At 38.2% G+C, this 26,541-nt stretch overlaps 1 protein-coding gene across 1 annotated transcript in view; it reads right to left on the bottom strand.

Annotated features, from left to right (window-relative positions):
* LOC110022921 overlaps nt 1-26,541 on the bottom strand; it is a 264,353-nt gene that overhangs the window by 214,524 nt on the left and 23,288 nt on the right. The window contains exons 5-15 of the mRNA XM_020722082.1: nt 23,829-23,923; nt 23,617-23,734; nt 23,305-23,406; nt 23,047-23,235; nt 22,809-22,969; nt 11,346-11,516; nt 3,258-3,350; nt 2,568-2,883; nt 2,373-2,477; nt 2,203-2,298; nt 2,035-2,102 (exon numbers count right to left, since the gene is read on the bottom strand). Of these exons, the coding sequence (XP_020577741.1) occupies nt 2,035-2,102; nt 2,203-2,298; nt 2,373-2,477; nt 2,568-2,883; nt 3,258-3,350; nt 11,346-11,516; nt 22,809-22,969; nt 23,047-23,235; nt 23,305-23,406; nt 23,617-23,734; nt 23,829-23,923 (1,514 nt within the window). The remainder of the gene's footprint in view (nt 1-2,034; nt 2,103-2,202; nt 2,299-2,372; nt 2,478-2,567; nt 2,884-3,257; nt 3,351-11,345; nt 11,517-22,808; nt 22,970-23,046; nt 23,236-23,304; nt 23,407-23,616; nt 23,735-23,828; nt 23,924-26,541) is intronic.

Genomic DNA, 26,541 nt, shown 5'->3' with positions numbered 1-26,541 from the left:
TTGAAGCAGCTCAATTGAATTTGGCTTTTAAATCTTATATCAATTCACCTCCTCTTCATGATTTAAACATAAGATACCAAGTAATTGGGCATTCTTCATTAGCATTTAATGATTTGGTTGCATTATGTGTTGAATAATTGCATAAATTAAATTATAATTTTTAACTAAATTTTATTATACATGACGAGAGATATATGGTTGTCTTGCAATCAGTTTATAGTGCTTAAAAAAATTCACAAGTGACTATGATTTAAAATGTTTATCTTTTGCACATAATCTCCACTACACTTATCATACTAACCCACCAAAATCATAAATCCTAATTACGTTAGTAATCAACAAGAACCTAATGTATTTGAACATGTTTAGCCATTTAACATTAACGTTGCTACTGCTAAATGATATAACTTTGTGGCCAATTGAAGACATCTTCGAGCATCTATTACTAATAGGTGTTGCTTCTACATGTGAAATTTATATAAATCAAAGATATGTTATGTTTCTACCAACAGCACAGATCAAAGATATGTTATGTTTCTACCAACAGCACTTCTACTTAACAATATTACATTTTCGAACAAAACATAAATATCTTCAACCAAATTTCATATTTCTTCTAAAGTAATGCATTGATGAAACTTTAAACTTCTCTTGATAGATTCCAACACTCATTCTCAAAAAAGGGAAGAAACCAAAACACTTGGTCAAAAGAGGAAAGCTCTTCCAACCCCTATAAGAATGGATTATGAAAAATGTTGTTTGATTAATGATAATTGAGATAGAGAGAACGCTATTTATGAATTTAGACATAAATTTACTAGGATTTATGGTTTTAAAATAATCATATTTTTAAAAAGATTATCTTATAATAAGTACTTCGGGTAGTTTAGACGTTTAGTTGGGAGGATATATACCCTTATTAATTATAAATTACATGTTATGAAAAATTCAATTAAGTACTTCGGGTAGAAACTTTCCTGGAGCCCACATTGGATTCTTAGTTATCCTATCTTGAGGATTGACAACCCAATGATTTAAGGAATTAACATCAACCACTAGATGATCAGTTATTTTGATTTTTTTTTTTTGCGTTCTTTTCTGATTCCTATATTTTCTACAAGTTACAAGTGTAAATTGCACATTGCACCATTATGGAGACTAAACGATCCTTGTGAAGTAAAAGTCAACAATTTCAAGACAAAGATTAACCAGCAACTAAGGCTAGGAGCTAACTTCTTCCTACAAGCTCCCAAAACTCTTCATGAGGGATGAAATTTATAAATGAGGGTCTTCCCCTTTATTTCAAAGTTAGTGTGAATCGTACAGAAGTTCTTTAAAAGAGGGTGAAAGAGGCCACTTCAGCCTTTGGAGTACAGACCGCATGGTACCATGGTGGCTTATGGAGCCACAGATTAGATCGTCAGAATAAAAAGCTGATCAAGTTGGGCCTACGAAACACATGAACCAAAGATAATTATACATGACCATATGCATATTTTAGTTTCGCAAGCAGCCATAATTATGCATTTGCATCAAGCATTGAGAATAAAAAAAAATATTTTGATTATTTCACCTATTTAACGACCATTGAAAGGGCCTTGACTCAAATTGGAACATATCCGACAGCCAATAAAAATAGAATGTAAAATGTGGTTCCCCTCTTAGGACTGAAAATCAGTTGAATAAATCGAATCCATAACACAATCATATATGACAGCATGCAAAAACTTATGGATGCCAAATTAATTTGATTTTTTTGTCAGTTGCAACAAATCTTTGTGGTCTAGTGAAATCCTGTGTGTTTCAAGAAAATGCCTCAGAAACTAATGGGCGGAAAAATAAGAAGAATTTTCTGTGAATCTGCTTTAAAGTATGTTTTTTAGTCAGAAAATGTAAATAGAGTATTCACAACTATATAATCAGTTGCTTAGGCTAATTAAAGTTCAAATTGTGAAATGTATCAGTCAAAGATCATAAAAAATAAGTTGACAACACAAATTTATTAAAAAATGTAAGCTTGTTTCAAGAAAAAACCTGGATCTGTCCCTCAATGCCTGAGTGACTTGCTGCTGTGCCGTGCGTCTGACACCATCAATTGTCATCTAAATATTGAGCAAGCAAGGTTGTCACCAGAAAGGGAAAAAAAAATCAAAGCGGAACTTCACCTACCAAAATCACAACCATAAATTCAATGATGAATACCTGAACAGCAGCAGCGGTCTCCAAAGCTAAGGTCTGAGTAACGGTAGTATTGCTCTTGAAGAAAGAGATAATTTGATCAATGGAATCCTTCAGATACTGCAGACCGAAGAAACTTTAACAAACAAGAAAAAAAGCATAACTACCACTATTCATAGATTGTAGTAACATACTGTCATGTAGCATGGAGAAGCTTTAGCAACAAAACTCCAATCTACTTCAGCATCAAAAGGCTTGTAAGTAAATACACCAACAAAAGAATCAGCAGCATATGCACTCTGACAGAAAATTGAAGGACAAAGTTCAGAAAACATGGATTTTAAATAAGCTTCTCTGTAAAATAATGAGATGAGATAAATTAGTCAAACCTCAGCAAGAAGACCATTTGGAGATAAGAGTTTGTAAGATTCCAACTTAAAATCAAAAACTTTTGTCTCTGAATATGTTTTCACAGAGCAGGCCAATCCCTCACATGATAAATCAGCAAGACATTCCTGACCATCAGCAAGCTTTGATGCATTGTGTTTCATGTGAATCTCAAGAAACAACTGAGGCAAGTCCGTCTCCTGACTAGTCACCAGATTCTCCTCAGAGCCATCCTTGTAACCAATTATCTTATTTAGCCTCTCCCAGTCTTCTTCAGTGAAACCTTTGGAACCATTATCATTCTTTCCAGATGCAGTCCTGGTTTAAAGATCAACATAATTCTTATTTAAGTATAAGGTTTGCAATATATAAGGTAGTGCAATCAGGCTTAATAATTAAATTATATAATCAGTGGCCACAACATATTCATCTGAATGTTTAGAGAAACAAAAGTCACTAACATCTAATTTAATTGTGGTAAAAATTAGTATCATTGGGGTGGATATATGATAAAAGAGGTAAGTATAAAGAAGCGAGGATTTGGGAAATGGTGTTTCTATGAAGATAAAATAGCCAAAAACAGACTGCAACGGTTTGGATGGATGTAAAAGAGGATGAAAGATGCACAAAGAAAATAAATAGATTAATTAATGTGATAAAGCTGATATGAAAATGAACATAAGAATATCAACCATCCAAAAGACCACCAAGATTGCTTCACTTTCTTTTTATTCTGATAAGCATCAGATTCAGCAGACTGCTCTACAAACTTGTGTGCCAGCATCCTGCATGAATAAAAGATCAGCTAGAGATGAGAATTTTCAGCAAAAAATAATGGATCATTTTATAACATTTTGCAGTAACATCTCAAATTTTATCACAAGCAAAGATTCATTTTCATTTCAAGTTTGCTAATTGCCAGCACATTTCAGTTGTGCTCAAGCAATTCCCTGCCGTTTCTGATGTGTGTGCTAAGCAATTCCTTACCACACCTGATGTGTGTTCTCAAGCAAATCTTTACTACTTTCTGGAGTGCCTCCATGGTTACAGTTTGATCCACTCTATATCATGAATAATTCTTACAACATCGCCTTTGAATGAATCACATAAGCTCTAAACTTGAAATAAACTTTATGCAGTTGGTGTCATTTGGTCCCCTAAATGGATCATCTGAAGAGTATTTTAACAATAACATTTGCATGGAAGATAAATTCAAGTAGTACTAGAAACAAATTTGGTTTGTAGACTGAGAAAACTGCTTTTGAAGGCCAAGAACAAATTTAAAGTTGGTTTGGGGCAGCTGCAACTTTTTACAAAAGTGATTGTAGAGTTCATATGCCGAAAGCAACTTTTTTGAAAGGTGTTGTGGGGATCATAAATATCTTTTTCAAAAAAGTCGGACAACTTTTTATAGCTCACACTTCCATAATTTAGTTGCAAAAAGCAACTTCCCACCACAAACATTCCAAGAAATCAACAAAAAAACAATAGCCAAAAAAATTTGTGATGGCAATCTGAAATACAAAAAATATTAGAAAAGTGTCCCAAACAAGCCCTATATAATGTTACTTCAAGAAAGCATACACATTTTAGAACTAAAGTCCTTAGTTCACAGAGCTGTGCATATCTCATAATTTAAAAATGGAGATCATATAAAATATTAAATGTCATAATGCACGCATTGACGCGGGAGCTTATCGCTCGTGGTTACCAAAGCTGCGTTAGTAACTGTGGTCCTCCTTTCTAGTTTAATCTCTTTCCTTTCCTAATGCTTTCCCATTATAATTCCTTTCCTTCTTGACTTCTTTCTATTCCTCTCCTTACCTATTATATCTATTTCCTATCCTACTATTTTCCTATTTTATTTACAAATCCCCACTTTATATAGGTGTTATTTTCTGAGGTTTGGGGGAAGTTTAATGAGTGTAGATTTCTTAATACTGCCTTAGAGGTGTTCTTCCCCTCCGAGGGTTATACCCGACGACGAGAAGATGCTACACTGAGGGTTGTACCCAACGACGAAAAGATGCTCCAGGCGTAGCTTGTCTGAGGTGGTACTCCAAGGATCTGGGTCATGCTCCGACTATAGTTCGACCCCGACGAGACATTTATCCTTTCGCAACCCCCTATGGCCACTCTTCCAACAGCCGCAAACCAATGGACCTTGCTGCCATCTTTATTCCCTGCTGCAGTTCGACAATTCCTGCAGCTATCCTATTGCTGTCAGTCGCGCCGACACCCTTCTTGTCGTTGTTCAACGCTTCCAACAGCTGTCGTATTATTGTCATCCCTTCTAGAACCTGTCATAAGCCCTCGCAACCCATCCAAACCTAATCGCAACCCTCCCAGGCCTTCCCCCATCCCGTTATAGCCGTTTCCAACTCTTCCCAATACTGCAGTAGCCAATCCCAAGCAGCCCAGCAGGTCCATCAGATCTACCTACTACCGTAACCCTTACTAGAGTCTGTGTTAGATCTTCAAGTTTGTGTTGTTGTTTTGTTGTCGTTATTTCATATTTCCAAGCGTCATGTCTGTAATCCTTTCAATTTAGCAATAATACTTATTTTTCATTGTGGTTTGGGTTTCTTCCGGTATCATTTGGTACCAGAGCTAGCCCAACCCTAGTTCTATCCTAAGGTTCCCTAGCATCTGCCCCTACCCAAGGCACCTTATAAAATTTTTCTGTCACAAAAGCTTCGACGGATGAAGTCAAAGCTCCCCAACCCCGAGAGATTGACGTGAGAGCTTATCGACCTCGATACTGTAGCAGCTACAGTACTGCGGACGCGTTACTGTAGTTGTTACAGTAACTGTGGTCCTTCTTTCCTACTTAATCTCTTTCCTTTACTTTCCTGATGTTTTCTCATTATAAGTAATTTCCTTCGCTACTTCTTTCATATTTCTCTCCTTGCCTATTATATTGATTTCATATCCTACTCTTTACCTATTTTATCTACTAATCCCTTGTTTATATAGGTGATGTTTTATGAGGCATGGGGAGAGTTTTATTAGTGTAGATTTCTGAGTGCTGACTTAGATGTATTCTTCCTCTCTAGATGTTGTACCCGAAGACGAGAAGGTGCTCAAACTGTAACTCGTCCAAGCTGGTGGTTGTCTCCAAAGATTCGGGTGGTGCTCCGACTGTAGCTCGACCCCGATGAGAAAATTTATCCTTTTGCAACCCCTCTACCCCGCTTATAGCAACCGCAAACCACTCAACCTTCTACCATCTTCATTCCCGGTTGTTTTTTGACATTTCCTACAGCTATCATATTGCTGCCAGCCACGCTAACACCCTCTCTACTGTTGTTCGAAGCTTCTAGCGACTGTCCAGTTACCGCCAGCCCCGCCGACACCTTCCTCGCAGTTGTTTGGGCCTTTCCGCAACTATACCTGCACCCTCCAACAACCGCAACCCCTCCCCTACAGCCGCCAGTCACATTGCATACTTATTTCAGCAATCGCCACCATCTCCCAGCAGACATCCTTCCCGCCTGTAATCACCCCTCAACCACAGCTCCTCCCCTATAGCCGCCAGTCACCTTCCAGCCATCTTTCACCAACCGCAGACATTTTCGACCAGCTTTCTACCCACAGTCCAGCAGCCTCCATCCTCGTTGTCACCCACGGATATCTTTACTTCCCATTTTTTCAAGTTTCGTGTTTGTAATTTGTTTGGAATTCAAAAATAATGATGTGTTTCCGATGTGGTTTAGATTTCCTCCGGAATCTTTTGGTATCATAGCTAACCCAACTCTAGTCCTATCCTATAGTTCCCTAGCATCTCTACCCAAGCCATCCTACTAAAATTTTTCTACCCTAAAACCTTCGACGAATGAAGTCGAAGCTCCCCCAACCACGTGAGTTGACATTGGACCCTATCGCCCACGACGCTGTAGCAGCTATAGTACAGCGACACATTACTGTAGCTGCTACAGTAGTTGCAGTCCTCCTTTCCTTTCCTGATATTTTCCACACTAATTCATTTCCTTCTCTACTTCTTTCATATTCCTCTCCTTGTCTATTATATATATTTTCTATCCTACTCATTACCTATTTTATCTACTAATCTACTCTATATAGGTGCTAATCTCTAAGCTTTGGGGAGAGTTTAATGCAGATATTTGAGTGTTGCCTTAGAGGCATTCTTCCTCTGCGAGGGTTGTACCCAACGATGAGAAGGTGCTTCAGTTGTAACTCGTCTGAAGTGGTGCTCCAACTGTAGCTCGACCCCGACGAGACATTTATCCTTTCGCAGCAACCTCCGCCCGCAAACCACTCGACCTTGCTGCCATCTTCATTCCCTGTTGTTGTTCAATGTTTCCTGCAGCTATCATGTTGTTGCCAGCCATGCCGACACCTTCCTGCTGCTATTTTTCATTTCCAGCAATTGTCCTATTACTGCCCGCCCTTCCAAAACCTACCATAAGCCCTCCCAACCAATCCAGACCTGAACGCAACCCTCCTAGATCTTCCCCCATCCTGTTGTAGTCGTTTCCCGCATTTCCCGACGCTGCAGCAGCCCAGCAGCTTTCGTAGCCCCTCACTTGATCTACCTGCTACCGTTACTCTTATTAGAGTCTGTGTTATGTCTTTATGTTTGTGTAGTTGTTGTTGTTGTTATTTCATGTTTTCAAGCGTCGTGTATGTAATCCTTTCAACTTCAGCAATAATACTTATTTTTTGTTGTGGTTTGGGTTTCCTCTGATATCATGCATCCTACCATATTACTATATATTACAAATAGAATTCTTTTTTACATAAGATTCATCAACTATTCTAGTTTCCAGGAGGAGGTTACAGTTTTCTATGGGGTGGATAATCAATGGAATCATTAGGCAAAAAGGAGCACCATGAGAGATTCCTTAACCAAGACTTTAGTTGGTTTAATTTAAATCATTGGTCATCCAATTGACAAATATTTTCTTTAACCTAACAATACAGATTAAATTTATAAACAAAATTTTTAATTTGCATTTCAGTAATAATCATCTCAATTTCTACATAATCGACTATATGTTCAATTTGTTCCACATGTTTTGAGTGTCTTTCAACATCTAATGCATCAATATTCATGTCAATAAAATGAGGCAAACACAAGTAGGAAAGCAAGATGAAGGTAGCTAATAGGATATTCCTATTAGTAATATAGAAATAATCTTCATATCAACCTCCTTTAATTGATGAATTGAAAAAGCAATTTGTTTATTATTTAAAAGCTCATGATGAAAAACTATGAAGCCAAAAATTTAAGTAGTAAGAAACTTACATTCAGCACATCATAGAAGTTTGTACAAAGCTTAAACGGTTATTTTAAGGAATACCAAACCAAATGAAAGATCAATATTTTCAAGGGATCATCACTTATTCTCATGAAATTAATAATTGAAATAAAGTAAATAATTAATTCCTAATTAATGCAAACAGAAAGAAAATCATATATTTTGGCCACTCAAAGAAAAATCCTCAAAATTGTGTTGATTCCTAAGCCAAAAGAGATATTATCGGTCATTGAATATATAATAAGCCCAACAAGGTTTCATAAACCGGAAACTCACACAGGTAAAAATTTATTTGAATCCCCTGTAACCTGCACATAATCAACAATCAAACAATACTGTTCACATAAAGAACTTGTCATCCTCATAAAGGCTTGAGGTTAGTGGTTCCAAATTGCAAGGTGATGGCCTTGGAAACATCAAATAAAGTGTAACAACTTTTAAGAAGATCTCAATTAAGAGTACAATCAAGCTCCTCAAACTAAGTAGGTATGAAAGCAAAAACATGCAAATCCATAATGGTTTGCATTCTTGCTTGTCCGTAGAGAACTCACTCATGGTTGGCACTACATTACAAGGGCATATCATTACTGATACCAAGTTTGTAAGCATATCTTATGATTTTCAGCCAACATCATGATTATGTTGCTCCTTCAAAACAATTTAAAGCGACATGGATGAATAAATGACAAGAGGTGAAGCTTAAAGCACCTTCTTTTGATGCTAAATCAAACTTGAAGGTCTTTCAGAATGTCAATTATACATAAACCCCCATTTCAGTATAACTAGATTCCTACAACCCATTGGGATAAGCTTTCTAAATGATGTTAGCATAAAAGCGAGTCCGTTTACCCAGCATGGAAAGATAACAAACTAGTAAAGAAAGTTTCCAAGTATTTCCAAACAGCAAAATCAACTCAAGGATAAGTTTTCAATCTTATGAACAAGAACGTTACGTACATCAAAAACTGAATTGATTTGACAATTATATGACCCAATTGAATTTGAAGAAAACTCAATTGGACCATGTAAAAATTTCTCATTAGTTTAATTGGAACAAATAGAAATGCCACGCAGCCTTGTGTATCCTAAAGAAAACTCATATTCCTAGTTGTTTTAGAGTTCAAGCAATTATTGAAAATCTAAAGCTAGTAAGCTTAATTCCCAAACCAAGGGAGCACAATCTAATTGACAAGGGCACACCGTATACCACTAAAGCACAGGTTTTCTCTAGTGAAAGTACAAAACAAGAATCTTAAAGGAAATTTATAATGTGCTTATGGTTTTAAGGATGGCGGCATTGGCATTGTTCCAATGCAAGTTCTTTCACCATTATGCTTTTCTATGTCATAATAAAAACCTCCTCATTGAAGGAGATGAGGATGGCAGTGGAGATAATTTAGCCAAACAATATTTAGAAGACAGTATTTCATAGGCTCCAGGCCCTGTGTCCTAATTGAAAAAAGGGTGAAGTAAATTGGTATAGAACCACAAGCACCAACTCATATTTTAATAAGAGAGAAACCCTCTTAACTCATAAATCATAATAGGCATTCGAAAGCCCGTGAGTTCATCAAGATATGCATTGGAACCATTTAGCTTGCCATTTAACCAGGTTGGATCAAATGGGATGGCTTGCCAACCTTCCTGCTGGACCGGACTGGTCGGAACCAATTAGGGCAGAAGCTTCGCCCCTCTCCATCTCATGCTCTAATTTCTCTCCTGACTAATCCTTCCTTTCTTACTTGGGCTGCATTTCAAATTCCTTCATTTTCCTTTCCACACTTCTTTAATCCTTGCACATTTTTCCTATTTACCTAGTCTACCTCCTACTCCCACCTTATTTAAATTGTGGTGTGTTGTTTGCTAAACAGTTTTGATCCTTCTCTGATTTCAGGTGTGCCACCAACGTGTTCCCACTCCGATGGATGTTTTCAACGGCAAACGGTGCTTCGATTGTACCTCGCCCAAAATGGTGTTATCCCTGTGCAATCCCTGCCATCCTCAGCAGCCATCCCAGCTCTTCGTAGTGACCCCCCGAGTGAACTGATCTCGCTAGCTCTTCTCAGATGCTCGCAAGCCCTACCGACACCCCGCTCCCGCATATACAGGCCGTTGATCACCCTCCCTGCTCATCTCAATCGCTCGCAGCTCTCACCAGCACCCTTCCTCCACACAAACGAGTCACTGTTCAACTCTCCTGCTCGCCCACAGTCACTCAGCTTCCGCCAGTGCCTTTCCTCTGCACAAACGAGCCGCTATTTGCCCCTCCTGAACATCCCACCAACGCCCATTTCTACTCAGGACTTTCGCACTACTCCACTGAGTGGGTTGTGCAACTGCAAGTCAGTCGTGTTCCACCAACGACCGTTGTACCTCCGCACTGGCCCCTGCTAATCCGTCGACCCTCTGTCGGCGTCGTCCTCCCCTTCCGTCGGTCGTGTCTGTATCCTACAGTCGGTCAACACCCTTTGAGCAACTCTACGCAGCTCCTTCCACTCCCAGATCTCCTGCACCAGCTCGAGAGGGTTGTTTCTATCATTTATTATTTACTTTTTTTTTTATTTCCGTAAGTTGCATTTATCATTATTTGTGTTATGCTATTGTTGTTACATCATTTATTGTTGAACCATCATCCTTGTACCCTTTTGAAATAAGCAATAAAATGTGTCAAGTTTTGGGTTAACTCCGGTATCATACATAGTGATTATATGATAATAACTTAGATAAATTAGGGCTTAACATAGGTTAAATTAGAGCACAAATACAAATACAAGACTACATTTCGATTAAATATTAAATTGTGCTAATTAAATGTTAATATTAATTATAGACTACAATTGTTACATTTCTCATTCCCACGCATTCTTTCAGTTTGCCATTTTGAGAACAAGAAATAATTTGAGCATCCAAAAATGTTACGTTATGCTATTATGAGGAAAAAATGGAAAGCAAAATGAAAATAAATCTAAGTGCAACTAACTATTGATCTAGGAAAAAAATATTAACTAAAATTTTCATTAAAAGTAATAAAGTTCAGTAGCATTCAATAATAGTAATTCAACCAAGTATATTTAATTAAACTAATAGAACATATTAATTGATGATTTACTACTAATTATGTTTAAGTAGGATTTCTATATAGCTTAAAATTTTAACTATACTGGATTTCAGTCAATTAAATATATATATTAAATGAAATTTGATTAATTTTAAATGTTGATAATTAGCAAGTGTTTACATAATAAAAACTTCAACTAACAGGGGCCTAAATAAAGTGTAATTTGGATAATTACTACTTGGATTGAATTGATTATGAATTACATACTAAATTACTAAATTCTAATGAAATATGGTTGTTTAAATTTTATCCCCAAACAAGTTTTCTATTTTCTTTTTCTAAAAGCGACAAATAAGTATAAAACAAACACGTATTGTCATATGCTAAATAAGAAACAACACAAAAAATAAACAAGATAAAATTTTATTTAAGCAAGTCACCTCCACTGAAGAATGACTCCAATGTCAAGCTCACGATCCAGTTTATCAATTTCTTCATTGTCATCCACTACCAAGCGGGATAAATCAGACTTTAAGAGAGAAGCATAAAGAGACAAATATCTCTTGCGGATACTGGCATATCGCAGAACATCCTCCCAAGAGAGTTTCCCACTGCAACATATTAGTGGAATGTTACACCGAGAAAGACAGCAAATGCTCGATAAAAATAAAAATTCCTTCTGTATGTTTTACTAGCTTGCATTTCCTCTGACAATTAATTTGATAATAATACGGCAAACAATTATAGACAAATAAAGATGCTGATCCAAAAGACCAAATTCCTGATAAATATTGAACTCCACATACTTATAGCATCACTAAGTATAGGTATATCATCTAAACTGGAACTGATAATAGAGAATTTGTTACACATAAAACCATATAATAATTAAAAGCATAAGCTTCATAGTTAACATAACAATCCATAATGCAATTTCAGTGAGAATTAAACTAAAAAATAATTAGACATTATAATTAGAAGATCATACGTGTCGTGATTCTCCTATACGGATGCTTTGATTGTATCTCACTCCCAAGGTGGTATTTATTCTTCCCCGACTCCTTTGCATCCCTCTCATTTCACTACAACGCATTCCTCCTTGTTGCAGCCTCCTCCCGGCTGTCTTCCTACAGTTCCTGGTCTTCCAACCGCAGCATGCTCACTGCTAGCCGCCCGGAATCATTCCTCTGACACCCCTGCTGCTCTCCCAGCCACCCACAACCTTCTCCCCGCCTTCTGCCTTCCAGCCGCAGCCCCCTGAGCCCCTCGCCTTGTTGTCCATTCCTGTTTCCAGCCATCTGAACCACATCACTCCAGCCTCGCTGCTGTTACATTACTTCTCCCACACTGCCATTGCTGTTCCAGCTGCCCAAGACCGTTCCCCGGGCCACCTCACTGCTGTCCCAGCCGCCGAACCATCTCCTCGAGGCCTAGCTGCTGTCCAGCGGCCCAGAACAGCCCCTAGCAACTGTTTCTTCGCTATCCCCACCACATCCAAACCCCTATCGGCCACCACCCCCACCTGAAAACCACCCCAGTTAAGTGTCTGTTGTCTAATTCAGATTCCCAGGTGATGCGTTGTTGTATTTTTCCTTTCAAGTGTGTTAGTTCTAACTGCCAATTTGTTCGCAAAAATAATACTTGTTTCTAAAATTATTGTTTGGGATAAATTTGGTATCAATTCAAATCTCATAAGATGCTTTGCTTATTTAGCTGATGAAGGTTGTGTGCAATTTAATGGTTTCAAAATGATAGTGACCCAACAGGTGAAAGTAATGGTGCACGTCCCTGTCAAACGAAAAAAAATGCTTTTGGGATGATATCTATGATTTAACTTTCTATTTTTAGAATCAGACAGCTCAATACCACATACATTCAACATTTCTTCATCAAATGGAAAAGTTTACTATCAACCAAAAATTTGCTTTCTGAAGTGCTAGTTGAGGTTGTGATGTCAATGTGATTCCTGGACCTATAGTTGGTAATCAATCAAAATAATCACTAACAATATCAAATAGAGTGGCTGGGAAATATGATTCTGGTAAGCCTTTTTCGGATTTATCTGCTACCAAGATCAATAACAAGCTTCTTGATCTACTGCTGTAAGAAAATAACAACAAATTTGGTATGCTACGGCATATTCAAGAAATTGTTAATTCATGGTACTGCAGTTGTTTCCAGCAAGTTCGCAGCCAAAGAATTTTCAAACTCAAATCAAAGCAGAAAAACTTTCCACAGCTTCTAATCCTTCTCAACTTTAGTTAACACCATGGATATCATTTTAACGATTCTTCTAAGAAGATAACTCAAAACCAGCCCACAAATCAAATTCCAGTGGAGTCACAGAAATGTTGGATTTCAATCGGTCTTCATTGCACATTCCTTAGGTTTCCCCTCCTGCTAATGGAATGAATAAGGCTCAAACATTTGCAGAGGCTGACAACATAGATAAATCTAAAAGGTAAATCAATTTCCGTTTACCTTGGTCAAGGCAAACAGTTCCTTTTTTGTCATAGTTGTCCTAAACATTTGATCTGTATGAAAACAAAAAATGTGGAAATATATTGAACAAACACTTGCTTTCTGCAAACCCAAAATGCAGAGTGCTTGCATTCGCAGTAGAATCTCCATTCCAAATGTTAAAATTTCTTGAAGGATAAATTCACCCACCCTTCTCATAATGGCAAATGAAATGTTTTTGCTCAAAGAAATCTGACATATCCATGAAAGACTTTGGCTTATATATAACCTTATAACTTTCTATGCACACAAAACTCTTGACATCTTTTACATTTCCTATTTACAAATAGAACCCTAAACTATATAAGATTCTCAGCACTCCCCCTCAAGATGGGCAAAAGATATCAACTAAGCTCATCTTGTCACACAACCTAGATAGATCTAACGAGCTAAGTCCCATGGTGAGGCATTCAGCTACTTGCTCTCTAGAAGCTACATGACTTTTCTCCAGTAGTCCACTATTTAGCTTCTCCTTGATGAAGAACTTATCAATCTCCATATGCTTGATTGTGTCGTACTGCACCGAGTTGTTGGCAATGTTGATTGTTAACTTGTTGTCGCGCCACGACTTCATTTGAGCTCCTTAGTCTAACAATAGAGCTCTCAGCCATAACATCCTTAGTCTATCAATAGAGCTCTCAGCCATAAAATCTTGGCAACTCCCAAAGCCATGACCCAGTATTCTGCCTCTGCCTTCAACCTTGCAACTACTGACTGCTTCTCACTCTTCAAAGACAGCAAATTTCCCCCTAAGAATATGCGGTATCCTGACGTGAACCTCATGTCATCAGCACAACTAGCACAATCAGAGTCACAGTAGCCTCAATGCCTAAATGTTTTTTTTTTTTTAAATCAACCCCTTGGTGCACTCTTCAGGTGCCTCAAAATCTGATACATTACATCCTTGTGGCCCTTCCTTGAATCATGCATTTACCGATTTACCATGCTTACTGCAAATGATATGTCAGGAAGAGTAAGACTCAGATAGATAAGATGGTCTACCAACCTCTGGTACCTCTCATGATCAACACGCTTTCTTGCCTCTATGCTCAACTTTCCCTTCTGATCAATTGGTGAAATTGCAAGCTTGCATCTCAACATGTTTGTCCCAATGAGCCAGTCTAGCATAAACTTCCTCTGAGATAGAACAATCCCTCTGCTCCACGAACCACCTCAATCCCAAAGAAATATTTAAGATGTCTCAGGTCATTCACCTCAAACTCTTTGCTCACACATGACTTCAGCTGAGCAAGCTCTCCCTCATCATCACCAGTGACCATCATATCATCCACATACGCGGCAAGAATAATAATGTGATCAATATGTCGTCGAAAGAATATTGTGGTCGGCATTAATCTGTCGATAGCCCAACTCTACCATTGCTCCCCTGAACTTGTCAAACTAAGCTTAAGGAGACAATTTCAAACCATACAGTGACTTCCTCAATTTAAGACGATGTTTCTTGTTTAGTCTGTGTCAAAGCTTGGGAGTATTTTCATGCACACCTCCTATGGTAGATCCTCATAAAGAAATGCATTCTTCACAACCAGTTGGTGTAACATCCATCCAACATTCACAGACAGAGAAAAGAGTGTCCTAACTGTGCTCATCTTCGTCATTGCTGCAAACGTCTCATTATAGTCAATGACATACGTCTAACCATACCCCTTTCACCGCCAATCATGCTTTGTAGCGATCAATCTTTCCTTCTGGGGTTCACTTCACTGCGAAGACCAATTTGCATCCGACTGCATTTTTCCCCTTGATAGCACCAAGTTCCTCCAACATGACAGTCTTCAACTTTATATCCTCCTCAACTACCTATCAACACTTAAATATAGAGACGGCGTCAGTACACAGGTGATATTATAAAGTATGAGATAAATTGAGAAATATCGTGTGAGAAACCAAAATAATCAGGAAAATAACGATTAGAAGAATGACCCTTATTTTTCTGATAAGTCCTTCTCAAAGAATCATATCACCTGTGTAATTGAATTCTTAGGTGGATCGTGTAGGTGCCTCAAGAGTTGGGGGAGACTGCAAAACTTGTGGTCACGAGTGGCATGACAGGCATTGTTCCCTCACTTTATCTCCTTCTCCATGAGTACACCCTCAGCTCCCTTTCAGCTTGAACTCCTCAACCTTAGGGCTCATTTTTCTCAGAGATCGGTTCTTCCTCATTCGATCATATTCCCATAATGGGACAAGGCATTGTTCCCACATTTACAAATCGCTCACCATAGCTACTCTCCCCCTCTCGCCACATACCTTCATTATTTGACGAGTCACGAAAAAAGTGGGGTCACCTCCAAGAAAAAGTACGATTCGAATACTCTAAAAGTCATATTCATACCAATAGTTTCTTCTCTATTGGGCTCCAACAAACATAAATCTTCTCAAAAGAATAACGCACAAAAACACACTTCACAGCTCTGGGATACAGCTTTCCTATTAATGGTCTATTGTCCTTCACGAAACATACACAAACAAATACCTTCAACAAGAGGATCCTGCCATTATCTTCTTTTCAAAACTCACAAGGAGATTGTCACTCCAATACTTTTGAAAACATTATATTGATCAATTGAGCGGATGTCAAAATTGTTTTCTCTCACAGGTGCTTTAAGGCTTTCATCGATATCATTATGCTACCTCTACGTTTTGTGTCATTGTGTATGGACATGTGGTTTGATGATATATGTCTTAGGTTGACATGTGCTCCCCAAACACGTTGTTAGTATACTATGTCCATTATCAGACCTCAATATCTTTACTAATGCACCGTATTGGGACTTAAACGCTATGTGAAAGTCTTTAAAGCAGGCAAGCAATTTACTTTTGTTTCACATCAAATACAATCAAGTGACACGAGAAAAACAATAAAAGTCACAAAATATCTATAGTCATTCATCGAAGCTTAGAATAAAGTTCTTATACATCTGAATGCATCAAATCAAAAACACAAGAACCGTTTTTACCATAACTAACATAAGAGTTCCTGGTATGCTTATCAAACTCACATGCATCACACACAATTTTTTGTTTATTTGTCTTCCCGTACAAAAACAGATACAAATGGCTCAAAAGACTAAACGAAGAAAATGGCTCAAAAGACTAAACGAGGAGCGTCTCGTGCGCCTGTGATACAGCAACAACACATCCTCCACACTCTTACCACTCCTATACTCTCTTCCATTGATGTTAGTGTTGATTCCATCCCATCTCTATCCAAGTATTAGAGTCCAGTATATCACGTGCTTCTCTTGAAAGATCACCCAAAGTATATCAAAGAAAACAAGCATCACGCACAGAATTTTGTTTATTTGTCTTCCCGTACAAAAACAGATACAAATGGCTCAAAAGACTAAACGAAGAGTGTCTCATGCGTCTGTGATACAGCAACAACACATCCTCCACACTCTTACCACTCATATACTCTCTTCCATTGATGTTAGTGTTGATTCCATCCCATCTCTATCCAAGTATTAGAGTCCAGTATATCACGTGCTTCTCTTGAAAGATCACCCAAAGTATATCAAAAAAAAAAACAATAATGGCACTAATGAATATAATATTCATTGGAAAGGAAGGAGTATGCAAAAGATTGGACGAAGTCTTAGAATTGGTACATTTCACTCTACCCTTATCAGCCACAGGTTATGTTGTACCATCAACCCGAATGTTCTCTAGAATTATTAGACGAGTATAAGAAGTGAATTCACTAACGTTACCTATCGCATATCAAGTTGCACTATAATCTACAATCCATTATGGTAATCTTACGGTGGATATAGAGACAAGAGCATGTGTATGACGAGTACCTTTGGCTAAGTGTGCATGAGTAGTAGTGTCCCCTTTGATGTAAATAAATAAGATCTCCTCAGTCACATCACCTGCTACTCTCTGCTTCCTCTTCAACATCTCCAATAGCTCATGATCCTCATCAGTAAATATCACCAATGTTTCTCTCTCATTCTCTGCTACAATTAGATTTGCCCGGTAGCTCCCTCCACCACCCCTTTGGCCCCCACGAATACAACACGGCCTCTAGACTGTGCAATCACCGGTCTCTCTCTCCTTAGGTGGCTTTAGACAAGTCTTGCTCAGATGTCTCATTTATCCACAGTTGTAGTGTCTACAAGTCTCCCCCTGAACACGTCACAACTTCACTCGAGGTAACCAAAGTTGATCGAATACCTGAATGTTCACTCGACTCAAAGTGTAGTCGCATGCAACTCTACTCGTGTATCATCACGGCGATGGCCTCATCCAATGAAGGAATCGTTGCCTGGGTTATGAGGACTGATCGCCTTTAATCAAAGGCCAACTTCAAATAAGCCAAAAACTGCATAGTCCTCATCTATGCAAAAATCTCTCCCCTTCTTGCACCCCATATTATCACACCTTGACATAGGTGAAAAGTGATCAATATCTTGCCACAACCGCTACAGGTATGTAGAGTACTCCTGAATAGATCACCCAAAACCACTGTCTCTATCTTACGTTGAATCACGAACACCCTCAAGTGGTTCTCAGCTTCAGCATAGAATTTCTTCAGCTTCGCCCAAATGTCGCTCATCTTTCGAATGTCATCCACTGATGAGGCAATCGATGAAGCCATCGAGTTGAGTAGTCAGGTGTAAAGCAAGGTAAGGCATGTGTGGTCCTCTACTAGACCCTCTGAACATTGTCACTCTTTGGCTAGACCTTCGTCAGGTATCCTTCAAATCTCTTTCATACTATAGCAACCTCAATCTGATGTGACTAACTCAGATACGTGGTTGATCCATCAAGTTTTAGATCCACGTGAGAGAGATCTAGGTTCACCTGGTGGCTCCTATCGAGACTCTAGCTCCCTGTATCAGCCCGACCAAGACCTCTAGAACTTCAAAATTCATCTTCCCCAGAAGTTCCAATCCCTTAGTTCCTGCACTATATCCGTCTCATGATATTTTAAATCACAAGGATCAAGTCTAGATCACAAAGATCACAAGCGACTTCCTTCCTGCAAGTTCGTGTGATCCATAAAGCCTTTAGCCCGCATGAAGCAACACCTCCTCTGTCTGCTTGCAAAACCGCAGTCACTTCGATCCTTCGCCTCCCTGTCGTCAAGTGCAACTCTAGAAATAAAGGTCATGCTCTATTGTCTTCCTCACTCCCAAGTCTCAATCAAGACCGCACTAACTGCTGCCTGTGAAGGGACTTGCCTACGAAGATGACATAATCTGCTCCCGCCTCCGTATTTGAAGTCGAAGCCTCCTCTGTTAGCTTTAATTGCCACTGTTTTGCCAAGATGACATCGATGTTAGAGATCGCAACTTCTTTGCCAAGACGTTGATCCGATTGTACTCGTCGTGGTTGCTTCACAATCCCAGCTCATACCTCGCTTATGCTTCGCGAATTCGAGGATGATGTCGCGAACCCTACTGGCCGCTGCTAGTGAGGACAACGTCGAAGAAGTTCCACGAATCGAGCACGAGGCAGTATGTTAGGATGCTCTGATACCAAATTGAAATATTTTTGCTCAAAGAAATATAATCTATTTATGAAAGATTTTGGCTTATACATAGCCTGACAACTTTTTATAAAAATAAAACCTTGACATCTTCTATATTTCCTATTTATAGATAGGACCCTAAACTATATACAATTCTCAACGATGGCCTATTTCCTGACCTCATAGGCATGGATCATAATGCATCCGCTGTTGATTTTTTGATAGTGCACTTTCGGCTCTTGCTAAAGGCAGTGCAATAATATATACATGGAAAACCCTATATTTCTTAGCTCTTATTTTCTCTTATAAATACATTGAAAACCTTGCAAAGAGACATTTATAAGATTTTAATTTCACTAAATTAGATACATAGAAGACCTTACTAAGGGGCGTTTTAAACCCTTAGATAATTGATTCTTGAAATGTAAGAGGTTTAGACTCTGTCATCAAAAGAAGAATGGCTTACAGAGTTACTAGAAAATGCAGAAACCAATTATCTTCATGTGTAAGCTGCCCAACCCCACCTCTAATGTTATCATGTCTACTGGCGATAACATTATAACTGACTGATACACACTTAATTCTAATAGGAAATCGTTTGACAATATTTGTAACTAGAATCCTTGAAAATTTAAATCTTTTTCTCACTTCATAAGTAGTATTATTGTTGAAATTCGTAAGGGTTGTTATAAATAAAGACACTTGAAAATAGGCAAACGATGACACCAACACAAATACCCCTAGGGTGAGGTTCGAAAGTGGTGGGTTGCAGGTCGAGATAGTGTAAACGGAGAGCTATAGACGATAAGGTGATCTAGCAACAGCGAAGGAAAGATTGCCCTGTTGTTGGATAGCAAGCAAGGGAGGGTTGATAGCGGCGGTAGCAAGTAGGGGTGTAAACGAGTCGAGTCGAGCTCGAGCCACCCTCGGCTTGAGCTTGAGCTTGATAAATTTTATTGAGTTCGAGCACAAGCTCAAGCTTAAGTCTGCGAATTCAAGCTATCTCACGAGTCGGCATGTTTATTACGAAAGAGAGAAAATTATATTAATTTAAGCTAGTTTTATAATAAAATGACAAAATAAAATGAACAATTAGGAGATAAATAATACAAAATCATGCAATATATAATACAAAATATCGCTTTAAAAAAAATGATACCTTCAAGATAAACTATTGATATTTCAAATATCTTGAGTATATTTTATATTAATATTTTTTTTTAAACAAGTTGGCTCACGAGCTAACGAGTCAAGTCAGGGCTGGCTTGAGCTTGGTGTGTTAGCTCATCGAGCTCAATTCACGAGCCAATCATCGAGCCAAGCTCAAGACGGCCCACAAGCCGGCTTGACTCACTTACACCCCTAGCAAAAAGCAGCAAGGTAATTGGCAACGGCGGCAGCACGCAACATGTGGGTTGGAGGCGGCAGCATGCAAGCAGGAGGGCTGGGAAGGGGTCAGCAGCAAGCGGCAAGCAATAGGAGTGTGGAAGGGGCGGCAGCATATAGGCAGGCAGCTAGAGGGTGCGGCAACAAGCGTAGGGGCAGGCGAGGGAGGAATAATAGGAGATAATCACCACTTTAGAAAATGATACAGCCAGAGCACAACCTGTCATCGGATTTAATCCTCTAAAGGTAGAAAACAGCCGATGTCAAAAAAATAGAAGCAAAAAATTACCCTAAAACACAACAAATTACACATAAATAGTCCTAGAGTAAAGAGAAGTAGGCCCCACTACAAATAGGAGAGAACCATGCTCAAGGAAAGACGGCACAGTCCTTTCCCACCTGGACTAAGTTGGTCAGCGTGCGGCACTTGTCGCACCCACGCAGGCATAGGTGCCCTCTCGTCACTCTATCTTCCTTACCAATCACTATAGCTAAGCCTTTTAATGAACCTTGGAAGCATTTATTTTGGAATGATTTAAAAAAAAAAATTGGAATGAATTAAATGGTGTTAGCACAACTTTGCCTTTAAAATGGGCATTTTCTAGCTCACTAAACACAAGTGGTTGTTTTCCCCCATCGAGGCTTCAATGCACCAAGCAGAGCTTTTTCTAATCAGGCCTACCATTCCTTATTTGGTTTGGTTTTCTTACCTAAGCAATATTTTTAGATTCAAAATAATTTGGACAAATAGAGAGGAATTCAAAGAGATGATCAGGAATTCAAAGAGAAGATCAGCAATTACTAGAATGGCTTATCTATTCACGATGATAGATATGGGAAGCTCAAACTCATCAGAAGAAGACTCATACTTTGGATAAAAATGCATCCATAACCTCTCCGAAGAATACAAGTTCTAAGCCATGGAAGACTAATATGTGTGGTCAACAGTATTTGGAAGGGATTGCGGGAATAAATCTGCTGTTGGACAGCAGGTTCGATGTCATGGGCAACAAGCCTGGGTAAAATCAGCAAGTTGAACAGCGAAACGGCAAGAAGGTTCAGCACCTATTCCAAAGCAAAAAACAGATGCACCACTTGCAAAACAAAGATGATACAGCACTCCTAAGAGCAAGATTCAGAGAAACGTCTCTAAATTCATAAAATAAGAAAAACTGAAGTTTCAAACAATCAAAACCCAATAAATAAAAATTCCTTAACAAGAAATAACCTAAATTAGAAGATAAAGAAAAATGAAAAGAAACAAGAAATGAATCAATGAAAACAAACAGCTCAAATAGGCAATTTTCTACTCAGCTATAAATCTCGTGTTTGCAATATTCCGAGATCCTGTGTTCTTACTCTGGTGTCACTGAATAGTGAAAATCCTGTGAACTTCCTCTCTGGTACGGGAATTGGTCCTTGTCTGTAACCCCATAGTCATGGGATCACTTGCGCGATTGTGAGATCGCTTCCGCAATTGTGGGATCGATTCCCTATATTTTGGAATCTCGTCTGTTACGGAATTATGGGAGAAGCTCTCGCATTAATGCATCAACAAGAAAGGAAAAAAAAGTGAAAAGAAGTAAGGAATCAAAAGGCGTTGACAAAAGTTCACATAGGCAAAAAACTAAAATATTCTGTAAAAACTTCAGGCACCCAATAGACATGATTGGAAGAGGATTCATAAAGCCAACCCAAAGAAGTTGGGATAATAAAGCCAATGATGATGATAATGATATCAAAAAATAACTATCATAAAGACATACACTTCATTTTGTCTCTCATTCTCTCCTATTTTATAAACCTCATTTCAAAATCAAAGATGTGGGATGTGGAAGAAATATGATACCAACAACAACGGTGCAGTATTTTTGTTTCAAAGCATAGCAAAAGACTTAAATTGAAGTTTGAAACTTGACATGTTCCAACAAGAAAATGAGAAAGGTAACCGATTCTCTCATAAAAGTTGAGTGCAAAACATTTCGTACCCATCTAAGGCAATTCATATGTTTCAAAAGCATAACCAGTAATAGTGAACAAATAGCACTCATTCACCAAAAAGCAGTTGATGAGGAAGGCGCATGCCTTCGAAATGCACTAATAAAAATACTTAATGAGCATGGAAGGTAAGTTTTTTAAAATATGTAGCCGATTCACTTCCACTGAAAGCCAAATGCATTTAGAATATCATGACAGAGTTGAATGGTAATTGCCATTTCCGTAAGTTCTACAACCAAAATCACTTTATCGCATAAAATGCTACCAAGAAAAAATTAGTAAATAAAGTACTACATATTAACAATATAATTGCATGTAAATATTACATTAAAATGAGAATCATAACGAATGAAGAAAAAAAAATTTAGTGTCTGGAGTGCAATTTTAATGCAGAATACAAAACAGTGTATGTAGCAAAATAAGAAAATCATGATTAAATTGCATCATCTGGAACTTCAAGTATCACAGTTTAAGTGAAAACACAGATCAGGATGGTTACCTCGCCTTCTTCATTTCATCGGTAACCACGTTATATGCATATTTCCACCATGCTTTAGGGTCAGATTTCACTGAAACTTGTGGACGATAATGAGCATACTTTAACCGCTGGTTAAAAGCTGCAAAGTTATCAGCAAGCTTCAGCATGTCTCTGTATCCATCCTACAATGTTTTACAAAGATATGATCAAGAATCAATTTGCATAAATGGCAAAGTACTCGGGATTATTTGAAATGTACCTTTGATAAGCACAATGTAACATCGTCAAGATTAATGACAGCCTGCTGCAATGCTTGCCTTGTATGTTTGGATTCATCTATTCTCAACTTTGTGTACTTTGCATTTCCCGTCACTGGTTGTAAAATGTAATCATGCTTCCTTGGAAGAGCATTAACTGATTGGTCAATGCTGTCTCCTAACTCAAATATCTACACATACAGACCAAAAGATTATCCGTAAGTCAAAAAAATGAAATTGACGTATCATAAAAACAATACCTGGTTCCATTCTGAAGGAACTAAATCTTCCCACGATTTTTTAATATGCCAGGGAGAAATATCAGAGTCAAAATAAAAAGCTAGCCGATCAAGTTGCACGGACTGCAAAACAGTAAATTCTGGATGTTAATGGCCATATCATATTGTTCTGAGAACCATAAAAAGTAAGCTGTTCAGCATTTGGAGAGTGAACAGGGAACCAATTTTGGCAAAGATGTCGGGACTCAGGACATGAAAGAATGATGCAAACAAAGTGATTCAAAACAGTAATCAGAGAACTCTGTAAGTTCTGTAAAAACAGAGACAGCATACCTTCTGAATGTGCTCCAGAGCCCCACCAGTAGCAAAAGTTTCCTTCCCAGACTCATCGACTGTCACTGCTGAAAGCCTAGATAGTGTCAAGCCAGCAGCAAATGGGTGGCCAGGATTGCTGTGAAAATTTACCGTAAAACTTTTAAGGACCCAGAAACAAATTTGAATATTCGAGTGCTTATATATAAGTACCGCAAAAAATTGATGTCAACCTTTCAAGGTCTTCATATCTAATATGAATATTGGTGATGGAGAGCTTGAGATTTCCAATTATAGTACTAATTAACGAACCCAGCCATGATGTATTCTTTGATGGTAAGACATGCCAGTTAAGAAAAAAGGATTAAAATGAGATAACAGTTACACAAGCCATGTAAAATATTTTAAAAAATAATAATAATTGTTTATTTTCTTTCTAAACACTAAATAGAAAGGTGCAACAAAATGCTCGTTTTTAAAATAATTACAAATCATTCTTTGGTATGTACAAAATTAAAAAATAAATAAGAAAGCATTAAACATTCAAAGTTAACTAAAGAGATACTAGAATCAAAGAACACTTTAAGTCTAACATAATGATTGCACAAATAAAGAATTCCTATCATTCTGATTCTAGGAAGGAGGGAGGCAGAGGGGTGGCCAGAGCGGGTGCATGTCGCACAAAATTGTGTAGAATGTGGGGCATTTTTGAATTTAAATTAAAAAAATTAGAGATAGCATAAGCAACCCATCACCCAATATTTCTATTATTAGTGGCCATTAATAGCAAGAATATGTTGACCAGGAAAGAAATTTAATAAAAACAGAAAAGCAAATAAATTTAAGTTATTTGAAATTGATCTATTTGCAATTCGTAAAAATGTCTCATTATAAGCACCTCAACAGTACCCTATGCAACAAGAAAATGACATAAATACTTTGGAAATTTTATTCAGTTACATTATAATTAGTAATATGAGGATTTGAATGTTGTGTGACAACGATGTCACTGATATAGTGTCATTTAGTTTAATACCCAGTTTTGTCAAAATCAGGTGAAAATTTTGGCAATTATGAAATATATCCCAAATTTTGCATCTCTTGGAATTAAACTGAGTTAATTTTATAAAATTCTAAACATTGGATCGATCAAATTAATACATTACATCATATAAGAATTAAAGAGCATGTGAAGTTATTGAAGTTTGAAGTTATACTTAATTAACCTTAATTAATTCCCTAATCCCATTTTAGTACCCACTGACTTTATTACACAGATCTCAGCCTTTTCATGCAATCAAATGGCTGTGAGTCATCACAGGGAGGGTAAATAATACATCAAAGGCGTCGAATGCCAATCCCCTCTCTCGATCTCTCTCGGTTTCGTGCGCATGGAGAGCTCCAATGACCCTGCTGCAGCGCAGGCGCAATCTGGGCTGCGGGCAGAGTGTCAAAAAATGCAAATTCGAGTGATGGGGAGATTTATGTGTGTAAAAACCTTCTTTCACAATATTCTGAACATTTCTTTCCTTGCCTACAACTTTTTTTGACATTTGCACGAATTAAAGCACCTTTTTGTTCCCGGTCACTGTTACTAGAAAGTGAATTAGTGTCGGTTGTGCAAATTGGGTTTTGGCCTCTCAATGGAGTTGTTTGCAAATAAAACAGCAAAGTAAGAGGAAATAAATAAGGTTAGGAGGGGAAAAAAGGGATTAAGAGAGAGTTGGAGAGATGAGATAGCTATGTAGTGTAACTCTTTTGAGGTGAGAAAACTGTTTGGGGTTAAATCAACATATAAGTCGAGGATTTCTTAAATATCCTAAGAAATTTACTAATTTCATGTTGTTTATGCTAAGCCGCGGCTCGAGGTGAGCTTAGGGAAATTTGTCGTAGAGTTGCTCAGTTGATTCCAACGAAATAATCATGGCTAAATTAAGAATAATACATTTCTTTATAACTTGATATATTTCATTGCTAAGTGAATGCATTTAGAATTTCTACATGTTAAATGATACCTACACATAAATATGTGAATGTTAGTTGTTACTGACTCTGACTATGATTAAGTTTTTCTTATCACATTTATGTGATAACCATTTTATGAAACATTTGCTTGCAGGTATTCTTAAAATGTTATATATGCATATAATATGTATTGCTTATGATTATTTATTACAAAAATTATAAGTACAGAAATGTCTCTGAAGTGAGCTCGTGAACTGCGCCGGCTGAACCGAACCTTGAGATCTACCCCTGCGGGACCAACTTATCCCCAAAAAGGGGGACCTGCCGCCCTCCACACTCCCCCCTTCCTTTCTCATTTCCCTCCCATTACCCTTCCTTTTTTTATTACTCTCTTTTTCTACTCTTGCACCTTCTGCGTCCTTCCTTTTCTATTTCTTTCTTATTTTCTGAATTCTGAATTGACTGATTGATTCCTGAATTCAGAATTCAGCCACCAGCGTTCTTCCCATCCAAGGGTAAGGTGTGTTGATTGTAACTCGACTGAAAGTGACTATCTCCATTGTTCCTATGCTTCTCTGCTACCACTGGTTCCATCAAACGCTTCTAATTTGTAGCAGACCCCTTCCTGCGCCTCTAGATTGTTGCAGACTCCATCCAATGCCCTCAGATTGTCGCGAACTCCATCCACTGCTTTGAGACTGTCGTAGGCTCCTTCCTGCACTTCCAGTCAATCGTACGCTCCCGCCCCCACCTCTTAGTCGGTCGCAGCCTCCCTCCTAGCACTCATAATTGATTGCAGATTCCTCCATGTATCTCCTTGTTGGACGTCGACCTCTCCTGCCCCTTCAGCACCTAGTCGTTTGTCACTACCCTCCTCCAGCGCCTCCCACAGAGCGTCGGCTCCTTCCCGCACATCCCAGCGGTCCACAGCCTCCCTACACTCTCCACCAGGTTGTCAACTCCTTCCAGCACTTCCCTACA

This window comes from Phalaenopsis equestris, unplaced genomic scaffold (genome assembly GCF_001263595.1).
Source record: "Phalaenopsis equestris unplaced genomic scaffold, ASM126359v1 Scaffold000203, whole genome shotgun sequence".
NCBI lineage: Eukaryota > Viridiplantae > Streptophyta > Magnoliopsida > Asparagales > Orchidaceae > Phalaenopsis > Phalaenopsis equestris.
The sequence above is the reverse complement of the archived record's forward strand: the minus strand, read 5'-3'. Positions and strand labels throughout refer to the sequence as shown.